Here is a 22,777-nt window from a genome sequence, read left to right on the forward strand (position 1 = left end):
GGTTGACAAAAATTGTATGTGTTTAAGTTGTACCACTTGATTTTTTAAAAAGCTGTACAATATAATGATTTGATATATATACACATTGTGAAATGGCTACCACAATCAAGTTAGGTAACATAACCATCACCTCACATAGTTACCATTTTTTTTTAATAGTGGGAACACTAAAGATCTACTCTCCTAGCAAACTTCAAGTATACAACACAGTATTGTTAACTATAGTCACCATGCTGTACGTGAGATCCCAGAACTTACCATCTTCTAACTGAAAGTGTATGCCCTGTGACCAGCATCTCCCCACTTCCCCCACCTTCCAGCCCCTGGCAGCTCAGCTTTTGATTGGGAACACCTTTGTTTTGCCATCATTTTCAAAGGACGTTTTCCCTGGACATAGAGTCCAGGTGGGCAGGGTATTTTTTTCTTTACAACAATTTGAAGACGTCATTTTCTTGTCATTTTGTAAAATAGAGATAATAAACATACCCGTGTGTTACTGGTTGTTTAGAGAATGAAATGAGGGTAACAATTCATGGTATAGAATAGGTGCTGAGGACAATTTATTCCTTCTCCTTAGAGCTGAGTGTCTCATGTGTACCAGGCACTGGTGATACAGTCAAGAACAGGCAAGGTCTCTGTTCAGAGGGAGTTTACATTCTTGTGGAAGAGAGAGAGAAAAATAAGCGTACAAACACAGGTAGCAGGCAGTGCTATGAGGAGAAAATAAACAGAGTAAGTATTATAGATTAAACAGTTTTGGAGGAGAGGAAAGTCATGGCTTATGGTTTCAACTCTTTCTTCTTTCAAGTAGGTCCTACTTGTTTTCTGGACAGAAGAGTTTTTGGGTGAAGCTGGAAATCTTGTGTGCTGGGCAAGATGAACTCCTCTACTAACATCTCTGTAGACAACGGTTCCTATGAGAAGCTTCTGTCTTACCTGATGGGCCTGGATCAGTATCAGCTGGAGGAATTCAAACTTTGCCTCCAGTCCCCACAGCTGCTGCTCGAGAACTTTCAGAAGATCCCCTGGGCAAATCTGAAAGCCACCGATCCCACTAATCTGCTATGTCTGTTGAATGAATACTTTTCAGAGAGGCAGATATGGGAAGTGACCTTCAGAATCTTTGAGAAGATGAATCTGCCTTCATTATGTGAGGAAATTAGAGCAGAGAAGAATGGTGAGTGGGTCCATAAGAGGGATTTCTGCCTGGTGCTCATGGAAGCAAGGAGGTTGCTGCTGGGTTTTTATGGGGTCATTCTAAATTGCTAATCTATCCCTAAGAAAGAATCTCACTGCTGGGCTATGAAGGGTTTAAAGTTTAAAGGTACAAGGATTATAAAGTCTTGGTGCTCCAACCCGGGAAAGAATGGTGATGAAAAGCAAGAAGAGGGAATTGAAAGAGGCTCATTCAGTTCTGTCATGAGGCTCCTTCTGAAAATGTGAATGTATTCCAGCGCAATTGTTGTATTAGGGAACGATTGGAGCATAACAGGAAGTTCATGTTTACTTATGCATGATTTTTTTCTCAAGAGAAACACAAGGTAAATGCAAAAAACCAAAAACAAAACTAACAACAAAACAGCATCCAGCTGAGCTGAGCCATGTAGGAGTATACAAAGCACACACAGGCACACATCTCTAACATCCACCAGCTACCCAAGTATGAGCCACACCCATCCAGAACTTTCTGTCCCGTTTCAGATGACTCTCCTTCTACCATTTCACAAAATCACACCAGCTGCAACTTCCCACACCCACAGGCAAACTTCAGGTCTTTTTCAAGGTAAAGCACCATGCCATATTCATTGTAGCACTGTAGTATTTATCTATTTATTGTAGTACGGTAGTCTTTATTGCAGTAGTAATGTGTTTCACAACCTATTAGCAAGTGTAAAACTGTGGTACTGTTTTTATTGTTTCTATTTTTTTAGTGTGTCACTGATCCTATTTTTCTATAAAATAAAAACCCACGTGGTTTTTATTGTGCAGCCTTATCTACTGCAGTGAATTTTAGGAATGTGTATGTCACTTTGTGGCAGAACTGGCTGCCTCTGAGACCTGTAGAGAATAACTGTAACTTTGCTGGTACCTGTTATAAGCCAGGCATTGATCTTAATGCTCTCTGTCATTGCTCCTTATGTTTCACTACACTCATTAGAAGGAGATCCTGTTGTTCCTATTTCACAGATAAGGAAACTGAAGCACAGAGCTCAAGTAAGTTGCCCAAGGTGACAGAGCTAGGGTGTGAACCCAGGCAGTGGTCTCCAGAGGCTCTGTGCCAACCATATATGGTTCTCTTGCCCCCAGATGAGGGCATGAGTTCCAAGGAGGGGTGAAGGGAGTTGGCAACATGCAGTCATTGCCATCAGAGCTTTGGGCTTTGGAGATTCAGGCTTTGTGCATCTTCTGGTGGGCAGGAGGATGGGATGGGGACTAGATTTCTCTCCTCCTCTCTCCTCTCCTTTTCCATCCTCCCCCTTCCCCTTCATTTTAAAGCCCTCATATGCTCTTGTCTGGAGTAAGCAGATGTTGAGCAGAGAGCTAGGCAATGGGGTCTAGAATCCTTAAACCCTGTTTCTGACTGGCAATCCCAGAGGGAGATATTTTCACAGAGGAGAATGCTGTTTGAGGAAGAACTTCCTTTCTCGTCACTGGTCCTGAACAGCAGTGTCGACACCATGCATGAAGAGCCAGACCAGGCATATTGGACGATCTCCTCCTTCTCCTTGGTCCTTAGCTTGTTCCCACTTGGGCTTCTAAAGTCATGGAGCTTGCAGAGGATACCTCTTAAGCAGGAGGAAGTCCTAGACCTCATTCATCTCACTAGCAATGTGGGAGATGGTGAAAAGGTCCAGTGGCCCTCCAGGATAACTTATACCAGCCCCATTAGCTCCATCTTCTGGGAAACACAGCACAATGGGTGTCTCTGTGCTTGAACGGTGCTATGGAATGTATCTGTGAGTGAGTTTGCGAATACACGTGTGTACAGGCCCAGGTGTGCTGTCTTTTGGGGACTGAGTTTAAGAGCTCAGGTTCTAGTGTCAGACTGCCTGGACCAAAGTCCACTTAACCAACTGTAACCCTAGGCAAATGGCTTACCAGTGGGCCCCAGTTTCTCTTTTTAAAAACTGGGCTAACTGTGCCTACCTCTGAGTTTCTAGGATGAAATGCTTAGAAGGCATTGGGAACAGAGTAGGTTCTCAATAATTCATTCATTTTTGGGGTAGTTTTTTTCCAATAGCATCATCTACCATGGTGTTTTCCAGATGCTGGCTTGAGGAAAATGCCAGACAGGCAGTGTCAGAACTGTGAGGGTCTTTGCCATCTTACTCCACACACCCTCCGCTGCACCCAACACTATTCCAACAAATGTGGGATGGGAGAATCTGTAGTTCAACAGGCTTCCATAGATGGCCAAAGGGAAGTCAGAATTGGGATTATTATTTTTTTTTTTAAGGAATTGGACCTAAATTCCAGGCTATTCATCTGGAACAGCCTGGCTTTTTTGACAGGTGGCCCCAGCTAGATCTAGAGTCTTAAATTTAATGTGTAAAGATACAGAAGGTGGCACCTGATACTTGACAGCAAAGGTATAGCCAGGAAGGCTTATGTCATTGGGATTATTTGCAACAGAGGAATGCAATGTGTCACATAGTTGACTTAGGGATAAATGGAACCACCATCAAGAGACAATCTTAGCTTCTCTGGGTTATGCCTGGGAAAAGGTTCCCATTCAGATTCCCTGATGCTAAGAGGGCTAGATAATCCGGAACAGAATTCAGCTGAGAGTATGTGGAAGTGGAGCACAGAATTGGGATTCTTTGACCATGGCTACCATGGGTGGAAAATGATGGATTATTCTTCAAAGGAACATGGAACATGGAAGGAAGCACAGGACCTGTACTGCTACCCAGATCAAGTCCTGTAAACCTTGACAATCAATGAAATCATAAAGTTAGAGCCACATCCCCTTTAGATTCAATCCCTTATGGGGTACTGGCTCATGGCAGCTAAGTACTGGGCAGTGGAATGGGAGTTACTGCTGTGTGAGTGAGACATGGAAGGGGCTTTTGAGCTCGTGAGGAGTGGGACATTCAGAGTGGTTATGTGAAATGCATTGAGGGGCTGGGGTTAGAACCCAGTTATTGGTGCTTTTCTTTCTATAGTATTTTATTCCAAAAATGTTAGAGCAGCTTCTCTGTGCTCAGCATTGTTCTAACACTTGGGATAAATCAATGAACAGACAGAGACTAGCCATCCACCTCTCCCTTTACTGGAGGAAGACATTAATGGACATGATAAATAAGTACGTTTATGGTGTGTTAGAAGGTGACAAGTGTAATGGAAAAGGGAGAGTAAGGTGATGGGGAAAGCCTAGGGTGTGCGATGTAGTAGATAAGGTAGAGTACGAATTAGGATCATCGGGCATCATTGAGGAAGTAAGATTTGAGCAAAGACTCGGGGGTGAGGCAATGAGCCAAGTGGGTATCTGTGGATGATCATCAAAGAGAGGAGGATGACTGGATCAAGGCCCTGAGGCAGGAGTGTGCTTGATGTGGGCTGTGGTCTTTGCAAGGTAGTAAGTTTCCAAAGTAATTGGGTTGATGGGGCTTGAGGATATGATTCCTTGAGTCTCTTCAATCCTAAGCTTGTCAGAGAAATAGTTGGTTCAACTGAGCGTATCCATCACTGCCAACACATTTTTAGCCCAGGGTATCTCAATATCCCTTCACCACTGTTTATTTCAGAGATTGCGCAGGTGCAGGAACTTCAAGATCCCAACCAAGAAGAACCAGAGATGCCAGAAGAAGAAACAGGTTTGCACACTACTTTATGATGATTGCAGATAACTTGCTTGATGGAGTATTCATTTTACTGGGTCTGCATTTGCCACCTCCTCTGAAATTTTCTTCAATTTATAGCATGCAAGAAATTACAGGCTTCCCAACAAGTTCTTCCAACTTGTTCAATATTGCTTATTGAATAATAGGTTACCATAAACTGGACATTCTCTCTGATTCCACTCTGAGTTCTTAGACACCAGTATCTCCTGGACTTTATAATTATGTTGCATTAATAAGTAGCTGTATTTTTTGTACCAGTGGTCCCATGGAGATCTTCATGTTGTCAAAGTAATACATGCAGTTATGGAACAAGTTTAGTTTTATCAAAGAAATACATGTACTTGTGTATAATCCAAAAAGAATCACAGAAATGCAAAACTTACAATGAAAAGCATCAATCCATTGCCCAACCCTTGAATTCTGTTCTGTAGAAGCAACCGCATGCCACTCTTGGCTGCCACTTTTGCCGTTTATTTCTGTGCTCAAACTTGATTAAGTATCAGTTCTAGATCTTGAAGAAAATGTGAAGGTAGGTCTTTGATCTTCCTACTCTTCTGCTTTCTCCACGAGGAACTTTGTATATATATATATTCCTGGTAAATGGTGTCATCAGCCACCCAGATATTTAAGGCAAAAACCTAGAATGCGTGTATGACTCTATTTTCCTTAGCATTTCTCACACCCTTGTTATAAATCATTAGTAATCCTATTGGCTCTACTCTTAATATATACCCTAAATCCATTTATTTTATTTCTAATACTATGTTCCAGCTCTTCACAGGCTCTGTCCAAGGTCTTCTACACAGAACTGAGGTTCTATTGTTGTTGTTGTGTCATCAATGGATATGTTTGACCAAACATATCAGCTTCCACTTAGATAACAGTAGTAGCTTCCTAACCTGGTCTCTGTGCCTCTTTTCTTGCACCATAATCCATTCTCCAAAGGACAGTGACCTTTTAAAAATGTAAACTATGGCTCAGCATCCCCTTGCCTTTAGAACAAAGCAATCCATGATGTAGCCCCTCCCCACAGTTAAGTTCACTCCCTAGTATTCACCTTGCTTGCTTGGTCACTATGCTCCAAAAGGTTCTCTCACGGCATTTGCACTGGCTGTTCACCCTGCCCCAAAGCATCTCTTTCTACATCTTGGATTGTCTTCTTCTCATGGTTAATGTGTCAACTTTCCTGCAGAAGGCTCTACTGATCCCTTCCCCTCTTCTAAGGACATTCTTGATCTCTCTTGGGTCATTCCATGTTTTTTATTTGTGTGTTATCATCAAACTATTTAATTTTTGCTAACTTTTGCAACTTTTCCTCACCACTCCCCCGACTCCCAAAAGCTAGAACCTTGAAGGTAGAGCTTGTCTGTCTTGTTCAAGGTTGTATATAGGAACTTCATTATTGAATAATTTATAACATTAAAATTCATTCTGACCATTGTTTTGTTCTGTTTTGCATCACTTCTGTGTTTCAGTCCACAGAAGAAGATACAGAGACAGAATGAAGGCTAAAATATTGGTGATGTGGGACCATATCCCTTGGCCTGAGGACCACATATATCTCCGCAATGTGACAGAGAAGGAACATGAAGAACTGAAGAGCCTCCTTTATCCTAATACGACTGGAGCCCAGCCCCAGACGATAGTCTTGGAGGGTAGGGCAGGCGTTGGGAAGACCACCCTGGCAATGAAGGTCATGTTGCATTGGGCAGAGGGCTTTCTCTTTCAGCACAGGTTCTCCTATGTTTTCTATATCAGCTGCCATAAAATGAAAGAGATGGCGGATACCACCTTTGCTGATCTGCTTTCTCAGGACTGGCCTGACTCCCAGGCCCCCATTGAAGAGTTCATATGTCACCCTGAGAGGCTCCTGTTTGTCATTGATGGTTTTGAGGAAATGGCCATGCCTTCCAAGTTGAGCGACAGTCCGCCATGTACAGACTGGTACCAGCAGCTCCCGGTAGCCAGAATCCTACTCCACTTGTTGAAGAAAGAATTGATTCCCACGGCTACCTTACTGATCACTACCAGGGACTATAGAAATGGGGCTCTTAAAAAGTTGTTATTGAATCCATGGTTTGTACTTATCTCAGGGTTCACAGAGGGAGACCGGAATGAATATTTTTTCAGGTACTTTGGTGACCAAAATATAGCCAAGAAAATCTTGCATTGGATAAGGAAAAATGAAACTCTGTTTCATTCCTGCTCTGCCCCCTTGGTGTGCTGGACTGTGTGTTCCAGCCTGAAGCGGCAGATGGCGAGAAATCCCTATTTCCAGCTGAGCACCCAGACCACCACCAGTCTGTACGCCCATTTTTTCTCCAGCTTGTTTGCAACAGCAGAGGTGAGTTTGTCGGATCAGAGCTGGCCAGAACAATGGAGGGCCCTCTGTTCTCTGGCTGCAGAGGGGATGTGGTTTTCGAACTTCACATTTGCAAAAGAGGCCATTGAACACCGGCGCTTGGAAGCCTCCCTCATTGATTCTCTCCTCAGCTTAAATATTCTTCGAAAGGCCAGTGACTGTGAGGATTGCATTGCTTTCACTCACCAAAGTTTCCAGGTGTTTTTTGGGGCCATGTTCTATGTGCTCAGGGGAACGGAAGGATCAATTGGTGGTCCTACAAGGCATCAAGAGATGAGAGTGCTACTGAATGACGCCTTGGCTGACACAAACTTCTATTGGAATCAGATGGCTCTTTTTTTCTTTGGTCTTTTAAAAAGAGACCTAGCAAGAGAACTGGAAGATACTTTGCATTGCAAGATGTCTTCCAGGATAATGGATGAATTATTAAAATGGGCAGAAGAGTTAGATAAGTTTGACACTGTCTCCAACCATTTTGAATTCCTACAGTTTTTTCACTGCTTGTATGAGACTCAGGAGGAAAACTTTGTAAGGCAGATTTTGAATCACCTCCTTGAAGCTGACCTCAATATTTTTGGGAATCTGCAACTCCAAGTTTCTTCATTTTGCCTAAAGCATTGTCAAAGGTTGAGTAAGCTAAGGCTATCTGTCAGCAGTCCCATCCCTCATGCAGAATTGACTTTTGATTTGGAAAATCTGGAGTGAGTATTGCAAAACCATTTCCTTTCTGACCTTCTCATCTTCATAGGCTCTGTCTAAGTTCTTCCATGAAAAACTGGGGACCTGTTGTTGTTGGGTTATCAATGGTTATGGTTGACCAAACATTCTAGATAAGCTCCATCCTCTGAGAGTATTTTCCTTTTGGTATCTTGTAGGATTCTCTGGCTACTTTAATGGATCTGCTTATATCTCAGGCACTGCATCTTGGAGGCTTATGTGCCAGGCATTGTGCTAAGACACCTGTTTGCATCTAACTGAATAGAGGAGGAACTGTTATTACCATTCCTAGATGCAAAAACTGAAGGATAAGAACATAATTTTCTTATGTCAATGCAGCTATTAAGTAGCCCAGCCTGGATCAATGCCCAGCTCTGTCTTTCAGAGCTCCAGACTTTAAACAAAGTGCTGGATGTCCCTCCTTTGAGCACAAGTTGAGGTAGGGGTGAGGCCAAAGGTGTCAACTAAATCTGAATCTTGTTCTGATGAGTTTGTCATTTTGTTTCCTAGAAGGAGAACCCAGAAATACTCAAACTACTTTGGTTCTTATCCTATGACCATGTCCCATCACTGACACTATTGACTTCCGGTCTAGGACATAAGGAAAACTGACTGTTCTGCTAATTATTTCAGGTCCCAGGGATGTTTTCTAAACTTTTCTTATGAGGCAATTGCTGCTATATATGTTCTCAAATCCTTTCTCATTTAACCCTCAAACCTACAAGAAGCACCAGTTCAATTTTGGTTGAACAAATAGAAATTTTGAGAGGACTAATTTCTCTGTGTTCACCCAGATTGCAACGTTAGTAAGATGCTTGGTCTGGGGGGTCTAGAGTGATAACTCTTCGATATATATTGGCTATCATTTGTCCTGTCTTGGAATCCCTAAAACCTAAATGGGGGACTTTATTTAGGTAGTGTTTACTGTTGGGTCACATGAGTAAGGGCCCTTAATACCAAAGATAATCCCATTTATTGTGAGGATTGATACTCAGTCAACATGATTCCTCACTTTAGGCAAGATCACTCCTAAGGCTTAAGGAGATTTCATGCCTTCTCTAAAGTTGATAACAGATCTTCTGAAGTTAAGGTCACTTCCTACTTCTCTATAGCATGACTTCTTACCATTTTTCCTCAGTGGTTTGTAACTCTGTCTGTCTGTATATCAGAATTAACTGAGATGTTAAACATATGGATGCACAGGCATACACACACACACAGACACACACACGTACACTTAAGGTTGGAAACAACCACTCTAAGCAATGCTACCATTCTGGGCTCACAGAGTAGAATTATCCATCCTTCAGGTACTTTAGGAATGTGGTCTTTGATTTACTTCCCACATCTCATCTGAGATAAAAACAGTTAATTTGTGACTTTAATGCTCCTTTACTTTTTTTTAACATTGAAAGCCTGCTGCTTTGGGAAATTCCAAATAATTTAGAATTCTAATAATTCTAAGTTCTAAGTATTTGCATGAATCTTCTTTAATCATCACAAAATCCTATGAGAGTAAGTTTTATTATGCACATTTTAGAGGTAGAAAATTGGAGCACAGAGATTAAATGATACTACTAGGGGGCAGAACTCTGAATTCATCTTAGATCTGCTTAACTTAAAGTCTGAACTTTAAGGATTATACCTGTGTTCCACCTCACCTCACTTATGTGGTTGATTTCCTCTGAAAAGTATTGTTGAGGATTGTGGGAATAAAACATCTGGGATTTTGAGAACTGTGCTTTTTGGGTTACATATGCTCATATCTTGAACTCCAGTGAATCCTCACACCTTTTCTTGAGGGGTCTTTCTGCCTCCTGTAGACCACGTTCTGGGTGTTGGTTGAGGCTTATTTATTCTCATCAGCCTCCTCTCTCTCTCATGAAGGATGAGGCTTGTCGATTCCAAGATACGTCAGTGGCAGGATATTTGCTCCGTGTTTTGCAATGGAAATGTGAGCGAGTTGGACCTGAGTAACAGCGAGCTTAACACTTCATCTATGAAGAAGCTCTGCTACAAGCTGAGAAATCCAAGGTGCAAACTCCAGAAACTGACGTAAGTGTGAGACTCTCATGGTTTGATGAATACCATAGGAGAATAACTCAATTTTTTTCTTCTGATTACCAGAGTGAGTGCCAGAAAGTGTGCTAGGTTCTCACAAGAGTAAAATAAATGCACTTGCGGGGTGGCCCCGTGGCTGAGTGGTTAAAATTCCATACACTCTGCTTCAGTGGCCCAGGTTCATGGGTCCGGATCCTGGGCGCAGACCTACTACGTTCATCAGCCATGCTGTGGAGGCATCCCACATACAAAGTAGAGAAAGACTGGCACAGATGTTAGCTCAGGTCAAATATTCCTCACACACACACAAAAATAAATGTGCTTGTATTAGAAATTTTTTAAAAAGTCATGAATGATCTTGCACTAGAGGTAAAGGGTATGAGAGAGGATGGTTTGCCTTTTTAGGGCCTCTTCTATCTAGAAAATATTTAAGTAAAGGCCTACTCACGGGAGCTGAAGCATAGTTTTGGACTGAAATTTATTGGTCCTCTGGGATCATCTAAGTAGAAATTACAGGGTCCCAAATCTAGCTTGAAGATAAGGAAGAATTGACAGATGGAGTTGGACTTTGTAAGACAAGCCAGGGAAGAAATAATGGATAGAAGACAGAGTGAGTGATACTTAGAGTTGAATTTGAGAAGGCTTTTAGTTGGATGTTCTGGAGTCTAGGTCAACTAATTCTATTCTACTCTTCCTCTGTGATTCTGTCATACCTCAAGGTCTAAAAATCCAGGCACATGCACTGATTCAATGAGTTAAGAGCAAAAGATTCAGCAATCACGACTTCAAACTTCAGTGTACTGAGTGAACTGGATCAAAGACATGGGAGGCAGGCTTAAATAGTCTTCTTTTTCATCCTTTTTCTTTCTTTCTTTTTATTTTTTTACATTTTGTTCCTATCACTTCATCCTCAAGATAAGGAGAAATAAGTTCAAGAAAAACAAGAGGTGAGAGTTGTTCTCACCAGGCTCCCCTGGGTTGGTGTGTGTGTGGGTCAGCTGCCTAGAAGAGTAGCTAGCTCCAGGACCTATTAATGGCAGATTTGGTGAAGAGAGGGGAGACTGATTCCTGACTTCATACACCCAACTGAGCTTAGTGACTCTTTTGGGAATATATTTTAGATTGCCTTTTCAAAGGTTCAGTACCATAACTTAAAATCCATTTTTGGATTCCTCTTGTACCTTGTACATCCTTGAGGGTGTGTGTACATGTGTGTGCATACGTGTGTGTGTGGTAGAAAGGCAAGATGAGGAAGCACTCTTTCCCCCCAAAGCTAGCTTTCTTATTTCCACTCTTCCTTAGGTGCAAGTCAATAACTCCTGTGAGGATTCTGAAGGAGCTTGTCCTCATCCTTTATGGTAACAACAAGCTGACCCATCTGAACTTGAGCTCAAACAACCTGGGAGTCACTGTGTCCACGATGATTTTTAGAACCTTGAGGCACTCAGCCTGCAACCTCAAGTATCTGTGGTGAGTCTTTGGTTTTCCAGATCTGTCCCCAAGATCATGCCTAGGTTCAGTGATTCATTGGGAGGACAGGAGGCAACATTGCAGCGAAAGGATAGGAGAGAGATTAGCAGAGGGAAAAAGCACAATAGTGTATGTAGAGCAGTGGTTCTCAAATTTTAATGTATATCAGAATCATCCAAGGAGGTGTGTTCAAACAGATTCCTGGAACCCACCCCCTGAGATCAGGCAGGTCTGCTGTGGAGCCTGATAAGTAGCAATTCTAACAGGCTCTGAGGTGATGCTGGGCCGTGGACCACACTTTGAGTAGCACTGACTTGAAGGTCATCCTGCCTCTGTAAGGGAGGAGGAATGGGGAGAAATCAGCTGTTGTTCATGGAGCAAGGGGGCCTCTAAACAAAGAGCACTCTTCCCAGGAGTAACTGCTACCCTCGGACCTCTTTAATAGGTTGGAATCGTGTGGCCTCAGCTCTTGGGTTTGTCATCAACTTTTTCTGGAACTCAGCAAGAACTCAAGTCTGAGCTTCCTCAGCCTGGGGGACAACGACCTCTCGGATATTGAGGTGAAAACTCTGCAGGAGCCCTTTGAGATGTCAAAGTGTTCCCTGAAGGAGCTGTCGTAAGTCTTCTCATTTCATCAAAATATCATCTTATTTGAGCGGCAGGGTGGGGATGGCAGTGGGAGTATGTTTTGGGGATCCTTGGGGATCCCCCTATTGTACTTACCTATCCTGTTGACGCACTTCTTGCCATCTTCATTCTTCACACCTTTCTCCTTAGGGCTCAGTCCCTGCCAGCCTTGCCCTCATCTTGATTATGGACATCTCACCTGCCAGTCTCTTTTGTACAACCCCCTCAGGCTTCTGCCAGCTTCCCCTAAACCCAGCAGTTTCAAACTGGGGGCAAATGTCCCAGGGGACATTTGGCAATGTCTGGACATACATAGTTGTTTTTCACAGTTGGGAGGAGAGGGTGCTACTGTCCTCTAGCGGGTAAAGACCAGGTATGGTCAATATCCTGCAGTGCACTGGAGGGCCCCCACAACAAAGGATGATCTGGTCCAAAGGTCAGCAGGGCTGAGATTGAGAAACCTTAACTTTACCCACCATTTTCTCCCCTTCAAGCTTTTGTTCTTTATCCAATTTATTTTTTCCATGATGATTGGGTCCCAGATGTGTGGCCCAAGGGGTGGGGTTTGAGAAAGAAAGAGAAAGGAAACTGGGCATAGCTGAAGCTCACTTTGCATCTGCACCTTCCTCAGCCTGGAGAAATGCAACCTGTCAGCCTCCAGCTATCAGAATCTGGCCTTGCTTCTCCCCAGCACCCAGAGGTTGACTCGACTGTGCCTGGGATTCAATCAGCTCCAAGATGACGGTGTAAAGCTGCTGTGTTCTTCCCTGTCCCACCCCGAGTGTGCCTTAGAGAGATTGGTGTAAGTTCCCCCTGGTTCTGTTTCTGGAAACGACTCACTGTGGGGGTAGGCGTCGAAGAGAACAATGACTCCTTCATTGGGGACCCATTTATATCATTGAAAACTAACATTCATTGAGCAAGTACTCCGTGTGCTAGGCATTGTTCTAAACACAGATTCTGAGTTGCACCCCAGATTGAATCAATCTCTGGGGGTTGGGCCAAGGAATTCAATTTTAACAAGGACCCTGGGAAATTATGATTGTTTTAGTCAACCGGTATGTGAGCTCCTATCTTCAGACACAGAGCTGGGCACCCAGGGTCGGGTGGTGGATAGGACAGACAAGCTTCCTGCCTGTGTGGAGGATACAGTTTTATGAGTGAGATACAAAAATAAAAAAATCAACAACCATTGAGATGGAGAAAATGAAAGTGGGATGAGTAGACAAAGAGTGGTGGGGTTCGATTCCCGGGAAGGTCTCCTCTCACCAACCTATCGGAGGAGGTGACGCTGAAGCAGAGACTTGAAGGAAGGCAGGGAGGAAGCCACATACTGAGAGGAGGAACAGGGGAGAACAGGCCCTGAGGTTGGAAGGAGCTTGGGGTGTCATGGGAACAAGAAAACTAGTATGGCTGGAGTAATATGAGTGAGAGGGATAATGAGAGCAAATGAAGCTGAAGAGGCAGGAAGACGCCTGGGATACGCCTGGGTGGTGTAGGAGTCTGTGTTTTGTTTGGGGTGAGGCGAAGAGTCACCTGAAGATTGGAGGCTGATCGGTGACATACTCTGACGTCCTTTGAATGATCTGCTTTTGAAGGATGGACTATAATGGGGGCAGAAGTATGAGCAGAACAAGTGCCTGTAGACCAGGTGGGAGGATTGGAGAGAGCCGGCCTGGGTGAGGGGGCAGGACGTCAGGGTGTATTTGAAGGGAGAGCCAGGGGGACTTGGTAGTGGGTTAGAGGTGGTTTAGGAGGGAAAGGGCCCAAGAACCCCTGCAGGTGATGAGCTTGGGCAGCTTGGGGAAGGGTGGTACCATTTGCTGACATGAAGAAGAGGGGGAGAGCGGGGTTTGGATTGGGACCGGGGAGCATGAGATGCTCGTTAGTCAGCTAGTAGAGTGGTTACGTGAGCAGGTGTCCACGGGACTACAGGGCTCCAGAGTTGCTGGGGAGGAATGAGTTCACTTGCAGGGGTAGACGTCAAGTGTGCTTGTGTAGATCTTTTCTCCTCCAGCCACGTTTTGGTCTGGTGCAGGCGTAGAGTCGATGGAGAGTGGGGTTTTCCTGGGATTGAATATTGTTCAGGTGGGTATAAAAGAGTGGAGAAGGCCAGAGTCTTGAGCTGAATCCGAGGGGGTGATAATGGTGAAAGACCACGGAATTTGCGCTAAGGAGAAAAGGTTAGTACTCACTGGGCACTGAGTCTCAAAGAGCCAGAATATGAATAGGAAACAAATACATATATAATATGAACGAATAATATACATGTACAATTATTATATTATATTTAGAATATATTCTGATATGTTTTAATGATACCTATACCATATACTTTAATGTATATCACATTTAATATGATATATATTAGTATTAATATAGATGTGACATTAATATATATGATCTAATATATTAATATTAATACTATATCTTATATATTATATAACTATATATTATATATAATAGTGTATATAATTTATATATTATATAGAAGATATATTGTTATGCAATAAGAACATAGCATGTATCACATAATATCTCCATTCTATAATACCTATAGATCCACTGCATGTCTCCCTGTATTGTATGATACATCTCCTATAACTTGTATTGCACACTTACCAAGTACTGTCCCAAGCACTTTATGTGCCTGGCCCACTGGATCTCAACCCCCCGGTGACAGACCACCATAATCTCCACTTCAGAATGGAAGAAATGAAGGCCGAAGGGAATAATGCAGCTTGCCGACCAGTTAGTAATGGCGAGCGGCTTTGAACCCATGTCTGACTGGCTCCAGAGCCTGGGGTTCACCCCAGCTGCTTCAGGCCATTTGAACTGTTTTTCCTTTATTTTCTATTTTTACTTAAAAATTTTAAAAAGAATTCTCACAATAAATTTCATTTTTTTGACATGTAGAAAGCTGGACATGGGGCTGGCCCCGTGGCCGAGTGGTTAAGTACGCGCGCTCCGCTGCAGGCGGCCCAGTGTTTCGTTGGTTTGAATCCTGGGCGCGGACATGGCACTGCTCTTCAAACCACGCTGAGGCAGCATCCCACATGCCACAATTAGAAGGACCCACAACGAAGAATATACAACTATGTACCGGGGGGCTTTGGGGAGAAAAAGGAAAAAAATAAAATCTTAAAAAAAAAAGGAAATCTGGACATATTTAATGTACACATCTTGGTGAGTTTGGGAATAAATATGCACCCATGAAGCCATCGCCACCACCAAGGCCATAAACACCTATCACCTCCCAAAGTTTCCTTCTGACCTCTTTATAATAATAACGATGATGATGATGATTTTTTTTGTGGTAACACAGCATAGGATCTACCCTCTCAGAACATTTAAGTACATGATACAGTGTTAGCTGTGGGCATGGTGCTGTGCAGTAGATCTTCAGAACTTATTTCTCTTGCATAACTGAAACTTTGTACACTTTGATATCATTCCTTTATTATTTTTTTTTAAATCAACCACTAATGACCAGCACATTCTTAGTGTGCTTGTTTTATACATCTGCAACAGAAAGGATAGGTAAGCAGATGCTTGGCGTGTCCTAGATAGGGGTCTAGGGAGACACTGTGGCTGAATCCGGAGAAGGGCCTTTGTTTGGGCTGCTTCCATGAGCATCTATCTTTGTGGCTTTTGACCCACAGGCTTTGGTTCTGCCAGCTTGGGGCACCCAGTTGCAGGTACTTGTCAGAAGCTCTCCTCCGGAACAAGAGTTTGACGCACCTGAATCTGAGGAAGAACAACCTGGGAGACGAGGGGGTGAAGGTTCTGTGCAAGGCCCTGAGTCATCCGGATTGCAACCTGCGGAACCTGGAGTAAGTTGCTTCCCCTTCCTCTCATTTAGTGGGTGGGAGGGGAGCCATATGAATCCACCTGCGAATGCCTGAGTTCCAGGAGGGATCTGAGTCCTGGGTGTGGATGTGATTCTTGCCATACAGGAGCTTTTGGATTAGTTGGAGGTGGGGTGTGTGGGTGCCTGTGGGGGGAAAGATCTGGGATGACTGTTAAGGACCAACTACTAATGCATGTCAGGGGTCCCCAAGACCACTGCTCAGGTCTGATGATTCACTAGGAGGGCTCAAAGAACTCAGCATACAGTCATATTTGTGGCTATTTATTCTGGTGAAAGGAGACAAAGCAAAACCAACAAAGGAAGAAGGTGCAGGGGGCAAAGTCTGGAGGAGGCCAGGTGCAAGCTCCTGGGAAGCTCTCCCAGTGCGGTCACCCTGGGCACACTCAATTCTCCCCTTGCTGAGATGTGACAACACATGTGAAATGCTGTCCACCAGGGAAGCTCACTGCAGACTCAGTGCTCGAGGTTTTTACTGGGTGCTGGTGACATGGACACCCTCTGCCTAGCATGTACCAAGATCCCAGATTTCTACAAGGAAAGCAGGTGTTCAGCATAACCCACATTGTTTGCACAGTTCAGGCACAGGGAGTTATTCTCATCAAGGAATGGGGGAGCTATCCTGAAATCCAAGCTCCCAGATGCCAGGCAAGGGCCAACCTTGCCAGCAGGCGTTTCTAAGGACAGCGGTCAGGCATGTGATGCTGGTTCTTCTCTGCACAGTGTGTGATTCCACGCCTGATACAGAAAAGAAGTCAGAAATGAGCTTCGAGTCTCCCTAGTTTGTCGGTCGTACTAGAAATGATTTTGTATGTTATTTATGTCTATGCATGTTTTCAAACATGTAGTCTGTATCGGTCTTAAAAAGGCTTATGACTCCCAAAAGGAATATAGGTGGCAGTAGGAGGCTATCCAAATAACCACAGACATAGGGTGCTAAGAAATTTGGAAACTTTTGTATATAATTTTTTATTAACTGTATTAATGTTGGAAACATTTTAATGGCCTAAGATGTAGCCAGCCAATAATTAAATAAAATAGAATATTTTTGAATTGGTCATACAGGTGAATAAATTCACATGATTAAAGATTACTGTGTTGTCCAATATGGCACCCACTAACCCGATGTGACTAAATTTAAATTAAGATTAAATATAATGAAAAATTCAGTTCTTCAGTTACATTAAATACATTTGAAGTGCTTGATAGTCACATGTGGCTAGTGGCTCTTGTAGTGGACAGTGTAGCTATAGAACATTTCCACCATCACCTCTCTGTCTCCCCACTCTCTCCCCCTCCACACACTCGTTTTTTCATTCTCTCTCCAAATATTTATATGGATTACTCATCTTGAGCTTATTTTGGTATAATAATTCATTCTTAGGAATTTAGATCTGCCCTTAAGTGAGATTCTTGGTGTTTTTTTTCAGCTCAAATTTGAGCTCAGAGGCTGGAAACCATATTCTGTGATAGCTATGTAGAATCTGGGTGCTCTGGGAGTACATCTCATGGAGAAGTCCTTCCTCCACGTGGACAGGCCTGTGGATGGCATGGGAGAGGGACAGCTGCCTTGCTTTTCCTTCTGCTTCCTTTCTGTCACAGGTTAATAGAATGCCCTGGGTGTCTCGGGCCTCCTAACATGTACGCTCCTCCTTCTAGGGCTGCGGATGAGAAGTACGGGTTTGGCATCTCTCTTTTCCTTTTGGAGAAAGTGAGATGGACTGCAGCACATAGACTAAAACCTGAGGGTTCAGGGATTATTTTTTCCCCTTTTGTATGTCTTTATTTTGCAGTTTGTCAGATTGTTCTTTCACAACGGAGAGCTGTGGCGAGCTTGCTAATGTCCTCAAGCATAACCATAATGTGAAAATTTTGGATATTGGTAACAATGATGTTCAGGATGATGGAGTGAAACGACTCTGCAAGGTTCTAAAACATTCGAATTGTGCCTTGAACACACTTGGGTGAGTTGGTGCTGTTTCCTTTGGGAAAGTCCGTCTCTCTGCTCTTGGGGTAGGGAGGGAATAATGTGTGGTCACATGGGATTAAGAAGGTGAGGATGGTAAAGGACAGAGTTCTTCTCTTAAAAATCTCTTCTTAGTGATAAGCTCCAAGTTTAGAGAAAGTGTTTTACGCTTGTTACCCTCGTCCTTGGTGTATTGTAAATATTCCTTCAGTCCGCATATTTTGGATGGTAGGTGCTGGGGGGTGGGGCATGTTCCCTGCCCTGAAAGTCTTTCCTGTGTTTGGGGAAGACGGATTTTAACCCTAATGTGATGTGTTTGCTCAGCAAGCTAAGATGGTTCAGCCTGAAATAATAGGATTTTGGTTAAATGTGGGTCAAATGATAGCCATTTTTCACATAGGCAGTGGTTCTAATTGTTCTCACAAACTACTTAGGGGCTGGGGGCAGACTTCACTGGGGAGGTTGGGTTTTGAGATGAACCTTAAAATGTGAGTCCTCACCCCATCCCCAAGCTCCCAAAAGGGAGGGAGAGAAGGAAAGACCTTGACAGAGGGTGACAGTGTAGACAAGGGCTCTGAGGTGGGAAATTCAACAAGACGGTGGGAACAGAGTGATGGGTCTGGGCATGAGGGATAAGACTATGTGGGGAAAAAATTCTGTAGGGAAGGCTATTGTCTGAACGCCACTATGTGCTTGGAAATGGGAAACATGTTACAGTCATCACTTCATCCTCCAGCAGGGAGGCACTAGGAGGTCGGTACTTTTATACTCATTTTATAGATGAGAAAACTGAGGCAAGGAAATGGGGACGGGGCTGAAGCCAAGTCTGATTCAGAAGTCAGTTCTTTTGTTCAAGCTTTATTGAGATGTAATTGACATAGAACACTGTGTGAGTTTAAGGTGTGCAGCGTGTTCATTTGATCCACTTATATACTGCAAAAGGATCACCACCGTAGCATTAGCTAACACCTCCATCCCATCACATAAGTATCATTTCTTTTTTTGGGGTGAGAACATTTAAGATTTACTCTGTTAGCAACTTTCCAGTATCTAAAACAGTATTGTTAGCTATAGTCACCATGCTGTGTGTTAGAGCCTCAGAACTATTCACCTTATAATTGGAAGTTTGTGCCCCTTTGACCAACATCTCCCCATCTCCCCCAGCCCCTGGTAACCACCATTCTGTTCTCTATTTCTCTGAGTTTGGCTTTTTTAGATTCCACATGTAAGTGAGGTCATACAGTGTCTGTCCTTCTCTGTGGCAGTCTTGCCATTTGTGACAACTTGGATAGACTTTGAGGATGTTACGCTAAGTGAGATAAGCCAGAAGCCAGTTCTTTTCACCACGTCTCTGTCCTTCAAGAAGCATCTTCAGGTGCAATGTTCTCTATCCTATAGGTAAAGGAGGAGCCACTAGGTTCATACAAGTAAATCAGGGTCATATTTATGCTTTCAAAAGGATCATGGTCTGGTTTTAAGCCCTCACTCTCTAGGTGCTTCTCCTGGAGGCAGAAAGGAGTAGAACGTTTGCAACAGTTATTGCAATGTCTTTAATGATGGATCCCTTCCCAACATTCATTTCACTTTCATCCAGTCTCCTTCTCCAGTGTTGTAGTTTTAAAGGAGGTACCTGCTTGTCCTATATTTGTGTCCACAGTGTTCCATCTTTACTATTTAGACCAGGGCTTGTCAATCCCAGCACTACTGACATTTTGGCCCAGGTAATCCTCTGTCATGGGGGGCTGTCCTGTGCACTGTAGGATGTCGAGCTGCATCCCTGGCCTCCGCTCTCCAGATGCCATTAGCACCTCCCCAATCTTCAGACATCATCAGATCTCCCCTGTGGGGAAAAATCCTGCCTGATTGAGAAACACTGGACTAGAAGATGAAAGGAATACTATTAAAGGTATAGGATCAAGGTCAATGATATATAATACAGTGGGAAAAGTCCTGCTGGTAGCATTAGAGCTGACACATTGGGACACACCTTGAAGCCCATGTTTTTCTCATACCAGCCCCTTCCTGTCCATCAAGTGGTACATTTAGCTTGAAGCATTCTCTGGATCCCATACAACCTCTTCCAACATGGGAAATATATTCCTTCCCTCTACTCTTCATGCATAAAATTTTGCATGTATAGCCGCATGTCACATTTCTTTATAGACTTAGGTGGAAATTTCCACCGTGTTAAACTGATGGGACACTTTCATCTTTGTATTCCTAGTAGCTAGCCAACTATATGTTCATATTTTGTATTGCTGACCTTAGAAATAAGATGGAAAAAGTGTAATTAAAGGGTTGTAATGCTATTTTAGTTCTTTCAAGGCCTTATATATAAACTCATGTCCACTTTATACTAAAATTGTTAATTTCATGCTCAAGCCGGCTAAACTTCTGTTTCCTCATCTGTCAAATGGGGTTTAAGATATGACCTACCTTTACAGGATTGGTATATGGATTAAAAGAGTTATGCATAAGCATTGGGAAAGGGGTCTGGCGTGTGTTAAGCACTTTACTGTCAGCCAGGCTGTTTTAGTAGGATACTTTTCCTAGATCTTGTATCACATTTTTTTCCTCTAATTTCTCAATCTCTGAGGACCATCTTTCACCCTTCCTTCCCACCCCCGCCTAGGTTGGAGAAATGCAACTTGACGCCTGCTTGCTGCCAGCCTCTCTCCTCTGTTCTCAGAAGCTGTAAAAGCTTGGTTAATCTGAACCTTCTTGGAAATGACTTTGGGCCCGATGGAGTCAACACGCTGTGGAAGTCCTTGAGAAGATCAACGTGCAAACTACGAAAACTCGGGTAATCCCCGCTGACTCTTACATGGGGAGGCATCTGCTCAAATAGGGATGGACTGGCTGATGTTCTAAAGTGAGCATCAAGTTTACCCTGCATTCAATTCCTAGGGCGGTGCTGGCCAACAGAACTTTCAGTAATGATAGAAATGGTCTATATCTGCCTTGTCCGATAGAGTAGCCACGAGCCGCATGTGGTAACTGGGCACTTGAAATGCTGTTGGTGTGACTGAGGAACTGAATTAACTTTCTTAGTTTGAATAAACTTATATCTAAATAGCCCACGTAGCTATTGACTACCATAGCAGATGGCGTAGTCCCACAGACATTTGGGTATTTTGGGAGTCCCCTCATTTTTCTCATTCTTGTACCTCCTCTATATTTCACTCAATGGACCTTCACCCCACATCTTCTTTTTCAGTGCTGACTGTGGGCCAAGCACCATGGCATAGTAGACAGTGGGAAACAAAAGGTTGTGAGCCTTGTCCTCAGGGGTCTTCATTATCCTCAGGGAGTGACAAATCTGAGACATACAAAAGCAGTGCTAGTTGAAGGAAGCTCTGGGTTGTGGTGCAGAAAACAAGGGTGATCAGAGTGTAAGGGAAGGCGTGTCTGAGGTGATGTTGTTGATCTTGAGTCCTAAGGAAGCTGGAAGGAGGAATTTGTGTATCAGGAGGGGAACATGAACAGAAACGCAGAGTTGGGAACATAGAGATGCAGAGTGGAGTGTTCTCAGGAAGCTGGAATAGCATGTGCAAAGGACCTGAGTTTGGACCAAGCTTTGTGTTGTCTCTTCAAGGCATTGAAAGAAGAGCATTTAATTAGAATACTCTCCACCTTATTCAGTATTCTGGGGATGAGATCAGAAAGGGAAGTAGCATTTTTTTCCTGGAGAAATACATTAAACTAGGTACATTTTAGCAAAAGTCATGTCGGCTACCAGGGAAACTTCCCTACTTTGAGAAGCTGGTCAAAACTCATACACTCAGGATTTTATGTTACCAACTTTAAGTAATGCATTTTTACAAAAGTTCTGGGATGCTGACCACCAAAGGTGGACATCCCTCCCTTACCCACTGTGTATGTGTGTGATTCAAGTTGTAGAGGGGACTTCTGACTGGGTACCCAGACTCACATCTCTACTCAAAGAAGGGACTTTCAGAAGTCTACTAAACAAAGAATAATGGTACAAATGAAAGGAATCAAATTTGCACACAGTGACAACAATGACCGTGTTACTCTGTCTTATGTCGATTTTGGGATCTTCCCTAAAGATTTCCCATCTCTCTCTTCTGTGGTTGTACCTTCCCTCTATGTAAAGGCTTCTTGTGCCTTCAAATCTCCTCCCCAATGTCTCTGGGTGAAGCTAGAGGTGGAGATGTATCAATATGAACGTAAACCAAAGTTAGCTTTTGTATGGGGTGCCTATTTTATTTTATCATCTCATTCTGTCATCTCCTTTTCTCATTCTCTCTCTATTCTATTTTTTTGTAGGCTTGAAAGAGACTTGTACAACATAGTGAAAGGGGAGTTGGAGGAATTACAGGAGAAGGGGTCCTTTCTGAGAATCAAGTGTAAGTGGGATTTTAATGACCTCGAAGACAAATGGTGGTGGTGATCCTACTGATGAGATGGCTCGGCTTTGCCACGGAATGTTCTTGGAGTCCAGCACCAGGAGGGCCTGACCTATGTGTTGCTCAGGTGTTACTGTTCATGGGGACAAATAATCTGTTACCTCTGGAATGCTTTTTCACAATTTGGGTATTTAATATGCTGCTTACGTACTTTGTCTTTCATAGTGTAATGTTTTTAATTCTTGGGAGTGCTAAGAGGATTCAATAAAGCAAAGGATATAAAGATACCTTGAGGAAGCCCAAAGCCTCATTTCTCATGGATTAAGAGACGGGAGAGATGTGATATTTCCATAATTATTATATTGTGATTAAATATGCCAGATGGACATCCAGAACTACTCCTAATATGCAAATAGACCCAATTTAGGCTTTCTCTTCTACCTTTGAATGCTCTGTGACTGTGTTATATATCTAAAATATATTTTATCAACC

General features: G+C 43.2%; 1 protein-coding gene across 1 annotated transcript; it reads left to right on the forward strand.

The window, feature by feature from the left end:
- Positions 1–876: 876 nt before the first annotated feature.
- On the forward strand, positions 877–20,722 carry NLRP13 (NLR family pyrin domain containing 13). The gene is made up of 9 exons (XM_046682091.1): positions 877–1,177; positions 4,749–4,817; positions 6,320–7,907; positions 9,811–9,978; positions 11,287–11,454; positions 12,713–12,883; positions 15,744–15,914; positions 17,743–17,913; positions 20,548–20,722. Exons 1-9 carry the CDS (start codon positions 877–879, stop codon positions 20,720–20,722), a joined length of 2,982 nt encoding a protein of 993 aa, XP_046538047.1.
- The last annotated feature ends 2,055 nt before the right edge of the window (positions 20,723–22,777 follow it).

This window comes from Equus quagga, chromosome 13 (genome assembly GCF_021613505.1).
Source record: "Equus quagga isolate Etosha38 chromosome 13, UCLA_HA_Equagga_1.0, whole genome shotgun sequence".
NCBI lineage: Eukaryota > Metazoa > Chordata > Mammalia > Perissodactyla > Equidae > Equus > Equus quagga.